The sequence below is a fragment of the Setaria italica genome, chromosome IX (assembly GCF_000263155.2).
Source record: "Setaria italica strain Yugu1 chromosome IX, Setaria_italica_v2.0, whole genome shotgun sequence".
Lineage (NCBI taxonomy): Eukaryota > Viridiplantae > Streptophyta > Magnoliopsida > Poales > Poaceae > Setaria > Setaria italica.
In genome coordinates, this window is record NC_028458.1 from 47280975 (window position 1) to 47290108 (window position 9134).

At 47.2% G+C, this 9134-nt stretch overlaps 2 protein-coding genes across 4 annotated transcripts in view; one reads left to right on the plus strand and one right to left on the minus strand.

Moving 5' to 3' along the window:
- The window catches only part of LOC101771346 (flocculation protein FLO11), a 6756-nt gene extending 2214 nt beyond the window's left edge, over positions 1-4542 (plus strand). For 2 of the 3 annotated variants that reach the window (XM_004984440.4, XM_012842730.2), the window contains exons 6-11: positions 634-668; positions 763-797; positions 877-1029; positions 1270-3731; positions 4048-4128; positions 4204-4542. In XM_004984440.4, coding sequence (XP_004984497.1) covers positions 634-668; positions 763-797; positions 877-1029; positions 1270-3731; positions 4048-4128; positions 4204-4271 — 2834 coding nt within the window. In that variant the 3' untranslated portion in view covers positions 4272-4542. Of the gene's footprint in view, positions 1-298; positions 322-633; positions 669-762; positions 798-876; positions 1030-1269; positions 3732-4047; positions 4129-4203 lie in introns of those variants that run through there. The other variant, XM_022829612.1, reaches the window with a different exon arrangement.
- Positions 4543-4816: 274 nt separating this feature from the next.
- Positions 4817-8575, minus strand: LOC101771740 (2,3-bisphosphoglycerate-independent phosphoglycerate mutase). The gene is made up of 9 exons (XM_004984441.4): positions 8275-8575; positions 8034-8161; positions 7043-7193; positions 6706-6909; positions 6145-6569; positions 5849-6041; positions 5651-5746; positions 5337-5492; positions 4817-5240 (listed from the first exon to the last, which is right to left on the minus strand). The coding sequence occupies exons 1-9, from the start codon at positions 8446-8448 to the stop codon at positions 5076-5078; spliced, it is 1692 nt and encodes a 563-aa protein (XP_004984498.1). The 5' UTR covers positions 8449-8575; the 3' UTR covers positions 4817-5075.
- Positions 8576-9134: the final 559 nt, after the last annotated feature.

The window sequence follows — 9134 nt, forward strand, 5'->3', positions numbered from 1 at the left end:
AAAAAAAAAAAGAGGGGCAGCCCTTATAACCTCCCCCCCCCCCCCCCCCCCCCCCCCCCCCTCATTATATGAGTCAGTGAAGTGATATGCTTAGTTGCTTTAGGTTTATTTTACCATCTATGTATAATGTGGGTTGTGGGCTTCAATTTCCGTTTGCAGTGTAATTATATTCTTAGTTGATCTTGACAGTGGCGAATCATATCGTTTGCTGGTTGCTAATCTATTATAGACAATTAATCCTCCAAATAAGGTCTGAGAATAATTCTTCCTTGGAACAGATAGTAACCTGCAGTTCCAAAGTGCTCATCTACATCTTGATGGGTAAAATTCATGCTTTTCTCATGTATTACACACTGGCAAAATTGTTCTTAGCACATGCAATAAGACTTTTCGCAGATGCCTTATGCTTGAACTGTTGAGGTTCAACTACCTTACTTTAACCAAATATTGTATCAAGGTTCATTTGAATTTTTCATACTTCAAAATTTTGTGTATGTCCGCAAATACACGCAAAACCATCTGAAATATATGAGCACTAAAACTGGTAGATGAGCTTGTTTAAATGCTCTAGGGATACTTATTGCTCGTAATATCCAGACATGACAGCTTTATGTTGTTATTCTGTTTTTGCAGGAGGCTTGTTTGGTACTGGTGCCATAGCACAACAGGTAATTTCAACTCTTGCAATGTTTTAATTTTACATTGTTGTACTATTTCATGATCCATCTGCTTACATTTAATTTTTAAACTATCCACTTTTAGGAAAATGTTGGCCCAAATTCATCGGAGACTACAAAGTAAATTCCTTTCTTTTTGCCCGCTACTTTAGTTTGCTACCTCTTTTGGTTCACAATTTTCACTGGTAAAATATGCTAGGAATGAATTGCTTCGAGCACTGGATTTGAGATTGACCGCACTGAAGGAAGAGATCTTGGTCTTATTGAATCGAGCTGTTGGATCCAATTTGTCGACAAGAGAAATCTCTGATTTATCTGCTTTTGTTCAGCGATTTGGAACCTCAGAGTTTAGGTATGTTAAAATAGTATACTGTACTCAACATGGTCATTAAATTTTGTAACATCAGATGGTACAGATAATGCTAGTAAGCTACGATGGTGTCTTCTATTCATTCATTAGCTTGCCAGCTTGGTCAATTGGAATACAGTTTGCTTTGACATTTATATGTTATGTCCTATCTTTAGAACAGAGTCTTAATTGTTTAATTCAGTTGAGACAAGAAATTAACTGTTGGTCTTTCTCATTTGCTAGTTGGTTGATGCGGTGTATGTTGTTGATTGCGGATTGTCAACCCTCTGAGCTCCCTCCACAACAGGACTCTACAGCTGAGAAAATTGACATGGGCGACAATGCACATAAAACTCGTGATATCAGCCCTCAGACCAATCTCCAGAGGCCTATTGCCAACAATGTCTCTCCAGCAAAGCTTGCACAAATTGAGCGGGAAAGCTCGACAGAAAGTGATGATTCCTCTGAGTCCAGTGGTGAAGGTGAGGCTGTTGTTGAAAGGAGCCGGCCTCTTGTAAGATCTGCTTCACCTAGAAGATCTGCTTCTCCAATGCGGAGGGTTCAAATTGGGAGATCAGGATCACGTAGATCAACGGCAATTGCCATTAAGAGCCTCAGTTACTTCCCTCCTAGTCAGAGAATTCCTTTGGATAAAGATGATGAAAGCAATGGTGAAACTGACCAGCCACCAAGGAAATCTGACAATAATGTAAGAAGGATGAGTGTGCAGGATGCAATTAGCCTTTTCGAGAGCAAGCAGAAGGATCAGAATCCAGATTCTCAAAATAAGAAAGCTGGCTTGTTTACTACTAAGTCTGTCCTGAGAAGGTGGAGTGCTGGAATGGGTGATTCGTTGAATGATAAGTCAGAAGAAAGAATCTCAGATTCTACATCTGAGAGTAAACCGAACAACATGGCTTATGACACAGAGAAGGAAGGAGCTGAAATGAAGACTGAACCAGATGAAGCACCAAAGAATTTTATTACATCTGAGGTTGAAGGTTTAACTTTCCATGCTGATTCTCCTGACACTAGGGTGTCAGGAATGGAGAGTGCAGTTTCTAGTAATATTTGCGCAGAACAAACAAAGTCTGGACTGGAGGAAAGCAGTGATCGTGCAATGGCCTCAGCTGAGTGGAATCGACAGAAGGAAGCTGAGCTTAATCAGATGTTACTGAAAATGATGGAGGTCATGCCTGGAAAGTTTGCTGGTGCTAATGCAATTGCTGCTGGCCTCGATTCCACCAATCAGCAGAAAGGTGCAACTCACGGTCAGCACAAAGAGAAGCGAGACGCAAAGATTAGAACCGAGAAAGGCACAAGGCGGCCTACAAAGGAGGTGAGCTCCAAGCCCTTGAAGGATACATTTGGGCAGAAGAAATCAGCAATGACCCCCAAAACTGGCACTGTAACAGAAAAACGTATTTCACCAGTTCCACAAAGGGCACGGCGGAATTCCTCACCTCCGGTCCTACCCAAAGAAGTAGCTTCAAAGACACCAGTCAGAAAAAGCTTACCAAAACCATCACCATCACCCGCACCTGCGCCTACAACACGTAGTTCATGGTCAGGTGGTTCTTTGACAAAAGCAACTACAACACAAAGAACTAAAAATTCTCCTGGGACCGGAATGGCTTCGACGTCTACACCAACTAGCCGAAGGAGGACTCCGGCAACACCCCCATCGTCTCAGCTGGCTTCAAAAGTGGAAAGAACCATTCAACCAGTGAAGAACAAGAAGGAAACTGTGACTGCTACAAAGCCAGCTATAAAGGGACAAGAAGAGAAGAGGACAAAAACGGCAACAAAGACAAGCAGAATAACTAAAGTTTCACCTTCGTTAGAAGAAAAGTCGAGTGTAACAACGAAGCAAAGCTTGCACAAGGTTTCAAAGAAAAGCAGTGTTGTACCAGTGGAGTCCAAACCCTTAAAGAAAGCCACTGGGATTAGTCAAAGCGTTGGTTCCGGTACTGTGAAGAATAAGGTGCCCCAACTTGATGACTCCTCAAAAGATAGTGGAAGTGTTAACCAAGCTGAAGATAAGGAGCAATCTCCTATGACAACCGAGCCAACTACTAAGGTATTGGAGGCTGATCTTGCTCAACCAGCACATGATGTTGATGAAAATTTAGAAATTTCGCTCGATAATGACTTGAATATTGAAAAAACAGAGAAACCGGCCTCGAGTTTAACTGCAACAGAAATGGGCTCCAGTGACCAGGTTGAGCCCCCTACCAATGAGGCAGATGAGGCCATACAACCTCCAGACGAGGACATGGGTATCTCATCAGCTGCCTGGGTAGAAGTAGAGCATCAAGAGCAAGAAGTCACTGACCCGAGTGAAAATGTAGTGGCCGAGGATGTAACTTCCCCTGGAATTGCACCATTGCCATCATCAAGTCCAAGAGTCCGTCATTCCTTGTCACAAATGCTGCAAGCAGATAGCAATGAACCAGAAATTATTGAGTGGGGAAATGCTGAAAACCCACCTGCAATAGTTTTTCATAAGGATTCCCCAAAAGGATTCAAGAGGCTTCTAAAGTTTGCTCGGAAAAATAAGGGGGACAACAGTGCTAATGGCTGGGCAAGCCCATCGGTAGTTTCTGAAGGAGAAGATGAACTAGAAGAATCAAGAGGCACTAGTGACGGTGCAAATTCGAGCAGGAGAACTTTTGATGGTTCAAAGACTAATAGCATCTTATCAGGTACCTTTACCAACCATGGTCAGTCTAAATACCGATATAGTTAGTGTTTACTGGGGTCTTTTAATAGTTACATGCATCTTTTAAAAAATTATTATGCGGTTGTATCTTATACTGTCACCGAGTAGAGATGTTATGTCAGTATGTGTATACAGAAGTACATCTCCACAGCAACAGTACCCAATACCAGTAAGAACCTTTGTTGAGTGGTTCTGAAATAGGACAGCATGTCAGTCTTTCTATGCTTGATCAAATTAGTTCAAAAGTACACATTCCTATGTTTCAAGGTTATGCGTATATCTGAACCTATTCTTTTCAGCTCAATCAACCACCGGCAGCTTCAACTCTATGAATTCAGATAAGCAAAGGGAGAGGCCTGGAGCTGCCACATCAACAAAAGGTTAGCTTTTGCCCAGCAAAGTACCATGCTGTCTAAATACCCATTTCTAATCTATCTGTCACCTTGTACTTACAGCATCAAGGTCGTTCTTCTCCCTCTCAAACTTCCGGAGCAGCAGATCAAATGAGTCAAAGCTTCGATAGCATATGCATTTTGCCCTGCAGATACATGGATAGTTTTATCCCCCACTCCGTTCAGGAGGCCTACTAGATGTAAAAATGGTTTGCGATTTGATTGTTGGGACGGAGCCAGCTTGCCGTGTTTGGTTCTGGTTGCCTTCCATTTGATATAGCTTCTGCCTATGAGATGTCATACTTTGCTTTTCTGTACATTTCTATCTTCTACAGCGGTTGCGAGCTGATTGAGATGTCAGATATGTTTGCATGGCTCGCAAGAGACTTGCTTCTACCAAAATCGTTTTGCTGTACCAGTGGTTGGTATCGGAGGCTGTGTCATGAGAGCAGCAACGTCGGGAGTTATGTAAATCCACGTCATATAGTGGACCTATGATGCGCCCGAACGCGGCAAATCCAAGTACTGATGACTTCTCCAAACTACTCATGTAGTAACGCTCGAAGGTGACTACTCGGTTTCTCACATGTAGCTGTGTGACCATACAAGCATACAATTGCAATCTTATGTCGACCGAAACAGATACACAGGCCAGGAGCAAAGCCAAGCCAGAAGATGGACAGAAATGCGCCGCGGCGAGAGAGATCCATTAGCCAAGGAACAGGATATCGAAAGTGAGCGCATACATCTCTCAGAGACAGATTGTCAACGTGCTGACACCCATAGTAGGGATCGATTAGAAGTCTGAAAACTGCAGCGGGACAACCACAAGCAACAAAACGGAAACCAAATTCCGTGACCGTGGGTATATACCAGTACACCACTCACACAAGCGGACGGAGGTGAATTATTGAGACTGGGAGTTGTGTGACTCATCACTTGTCCACGACTTCGATCAGTGTTGGCTCATAGTGATCAGGGGCTTCAAACCCATGAAGGTTCATGACGGTCGCCGCAACGTTGGCGAGGCCGGCGTTTGGGAGGTCCGTCCGGAACCTGACCCCAGGGGCAAGCCCAGGACCTCCTATGGCGATTGGAACCTGCAGATGGTTTTAGACTTTCAGCTTAGAGCACACTGACAGTGACAGGTCGGCACATATGGATTAACATAATCTGAGGCTTGAGAGCTCACTCACCGGATTCAGCGTGTGTGAAGTAAGGGTCTGGACCTTCCCGTCCTTGTCACGGAGCGGTTTTCCAGATTTATCTCTTTTCGCCATGTCCTCGGCGTTGCCATGGTCGGCGGTGAGTACGAAAATGCCACCCACTTGCTCAATGGCATCGAGGATGATCTACGAGATAGAATTTGCAGCCATCGTAAGAACCATAATCCAAAACAGTGGACACTGGAAAATGCATGCGCGAGAGTGCAATACTATGCACGATGATCTAGCAATCAGTAGGGAATCTCAGAAAGAGAGAGGATTGCAAAGATGATACTCCCATGTACCTTAACAGCCTCATCAGCTGCCTTGCATCCAACTATAGTTGCCTCAATGTCTCCTGTATGACCAACCATATCTCCATTTGCAATGTTGACCCTTACCTACAAAATGTCCTTGTTAGTGTCTGAAATCCCTGCCTTAGCTATACGTTACTTTTGTGTTCTAAGCCAGTTTTTTAAGATGATCCTTAATCCATGAACTACCTGATCAAATTTTCGGCTCAGGATGGCATCCCTTGCCTTCTGTGCAATTTCCAAGGCCTTCATTTTCGGCTGATCATTGAAGGGGATGCCGATGTCGCTAGGAATTTCTTCATATTTTTCCAAACTTGGGTTGAAATAACCAGATCGGTTTCCATTCCAGAAAAAGGTGACATGACCAAACTTGACTGTCTCACTGCATTTTTTTTAACCAGAAAAAGATATGAGCAATGCACAGGTAATGATACATTCAGACTTCAGATCAAAGACTTCTCACAAGACAAAGCACAGTAATTTACCTGCAAGCATAGGTGCGAACACCATTCCGGGCTAAGTATTCTCCCGATGTTCTCTCTATCTCTGGGGGAGCAACAAGATAATGGCTCGGAAGTTTTAGCTCGCCGTCATACTGGAGCATACCAGCATAACGTATCTTGGGGAACCTGACTCGATCAAATTTGTCAAAGTTCTCATACTCCAATGCTTTTGCAAGCATCACCATCCGGTCAGCTCTGAAATTGAACGTCACAACAGCATCCCCGTCCTGTATCGGGCCGACCGGTTTTCCACTTTCATCAACTATAACGAAGGGTGGTAAATACTGGTCGTTGGCCTTTGGATCCTCCCTGAGCTTTTTCACAGCCTCAAGAGCGTTCTTGAACTTGTGTGGGGCTTCGCCAAGGACATGTGCATCCCAACCCCGCTTCACGACCTGCCAGTCATTCTGCAAAAAAAAGACAGGTACAAGTGGAAGTGGTATCACGAATCAACAAATGCAGAGTATTTGGCCTACACTCATTTGTTAAACTGATTTCTGGTTCTTATATGCTGCAGTACATCCTGACAAACCGTAGCAGTACCTCATAACGATCCATCGTGACGTACATCCTGCCTCCACCAGACGCGATTCTCGCGTCGACGCCCTTCTCCCGTAGCCTGGCGAGGTCCTCCTCCAGCATCTCCACGAACCTGATGCTGCTGCCGTCCAGCACGTCGCGGCCATCCGTGAGGACGTGGACGCGTACCCTCTTGGCCCCGTGCTCGCTTGCCCCTTTCAGGAGCAGCTGCAAGAGCCAGAAGAAGAAGAAGAAAAAACACGGCGGCAGACAGTAACCGTCAGCTGTCTCGACTCCCGACCAAATTTGTCGGCGTCTGAAATCAGTTAGGAGTAACAAGTGGTGGTAGCATCAACGGAACCTGCAGCTGATCGAACCTCGAGTGCACGCCGCCGTCGCTGAGCAGACCGATGAGGTGCAGGGTGCCGTTCTCGAAGGACTGCCGGATGTACTTGAAACCCTCCCCCTCGTATATCTTCCCGGATGCGAGCGCCAGATCGACCAGCTTTGCCCTGCGCGTTGAGGACGTCAACTGATCGCTTGTTATTTACCAATTTGGCCTGGGCTGAAACGGTTGCGGCTGAAACGGTTGCGTCTGTAGCTTCTTCGGTGAAACAGTTTTTAGCTTCGACTTGTCTGGATGGAAAAACGTTTGGCAAAATGGCTTCTCGTAGCTGTGTAATATTGATAAAAATGATGAAATATCTATAATGCCCTTATCCTTTTTATTTTTATTTTTTGATTTTTTTCTTCCTATTTTTTCTCCTCTCTTTATTTCCCTTTTCTCTCCCTTTCTTTTTTTTTTCTTTTTTCCTTTCTCCTTTCCGCTTCTCTTCCTATTCTTTCCTCCTTTCCTTCCCTTCCTCTCTTTCTTATCCATTCACCCGTGGCCAGCGTGCGCCGTCCTCCGCCATGCGCTCCAGCGCCGCTGGCCACCTCCGCACCGTCCTCCGCCTCGCGCCCGCGCCGCCGGCTGTCCTCCGCCCCCGTGCCCGCTGCCGCCACCTCCCTCAGCCCCCGCGCATCCACGCCGCCGCCGCCCACCCTCCACCCTCCCCGCACCAGCGCTCTGGCCTCCCTGCGACCGCGCCCGCACCATCCTCTGGCCCTGTGCGCCCATCATGGGGACTTTGACCCCACGAAGGACGAAGGTGGTTTTTTTTTCCTCCTCTCCCTCCTAGCTCCTCTCAGCGAGATTTCCGAGGCTTCATGTACGAAGCCATAGAAGCCCTACCAGAGGAGGCCACAGTTTTACCTCGGCCCGTTTGGCTTTCAGATGGCCTTGGCGAGCGCCGGGTGAACATAAGTTTTAACCAAAACCAGAGGGCAGAGCCAAAGAGTGGTGCTATTACCCCTGCGCGTATATCTGGCCTGCTCCGAGCGCATTGTGGCCGACCTCGCTGTTCCCCATGTCGTCATCCGTCGGGAGCCCCACCGCCGTGCCGTGCGCCTTGATCAGCCTCCACCTCTCCGGAGCCGCCTGTCACACTCACACATGCATGCGAGCAGAGTTCAGCGAACGGCAGCAGCGATCAGCGGATCACACATGACACGCCCCTCAGGACTCAGCGGCAGGGGGCCTCTTGCGCGTACCTTCTTGAGGGCGTCGAGCGTGGGCGTGTCGGCGGCGTGGATGCAGTTGAAGGGGTCGGGCGGCGCCTCGCCCCAGCCGTCCAGCACCACCACGCCCACCACCTTCCCCTTCGCCAGCCGCGGGTGCGCCGCCAGATCCCACGGCTTCCCCTCCGCCGGCGGCCTCGTCGCCATGCGATGATGCGATCGAACTGGCACGTCTTCCAGAAGCAACAAGGGTGACACGGATGGGTGCGCGAAAACGAGCGGAAATTTGTCCGGGTTCTGGCGTCTGCTCGGTGCTCCCTCATCGGGTTTTGTTTGGTGGTAGCCGTGGGCCGTAGCTCGGCTGGCCGGCTTCCTTTGCTCTGGAAGGGTCTCGGCGCGAACCGAAGTGGCAGTTCCGGAGGTGCACAGGTGTAAAGCCCGTTTTAATTTTCTCGTGAGGAGCCTTGTGGAACAGCTACGTGACAGGGTGACACCGACACATGGTCGCGTCTCGTTTTACATGTATGCTCGTCGGGGTCGGATCTACTACTGTATGAGTTATCCACCACGTACGTGACCCGCGGCGATTTGAATTTTTTTCTTTTGTTCCGGGGGACGGTGATGCGTGTAGAAGTGAAAGGTTCGAACATGTCAGTGCGACTCAGAAAGTCCTATACCGTGTAATCTTTGTATCTTATATTACCTAGATATTATTTATAAGGATATATAATGAACATGCTAGTACCCTTACGAGCTAAGCCGTTCCAATCAATCTTATATGGTATAAGAGCCACCTCCTTCGAGAATACGTCTAGTTGCGTGTTTTTTTTCCGTCGACAACGTTCATGGCATCAACAAGCTCATGAACGTCAACAAGCTCGACGGCGGCTTCG

What these genes read in the sequence shown, in the direction of transcription:
- LOC101771740 (XM_004984441.4), bottom strand. Translation starts at nt 8,448, where the DNA reads ATGGCGACGAGGCCGCCGGCGGAGGGGAAGCCGTGGGATCTGGCGGCG. An exon ending in TCACGATGGATCGTTATGAG is followed by an intron (nt 6,570 to 6,705) that starts GTACTGCTACGG and finishes TTTTTTTTGCAG; the next exon opens with AATGACTGGCAGGTCGTGAA. An exon ending in CTTCACACACGCTGAATCCG is followed by an intron (nt 5,241 to 5,336) that starts GTGAGTGAGCTC and finishes AACCATCTGCAG; the next exon opens with GTTCCAATCGCCATAGGAGG.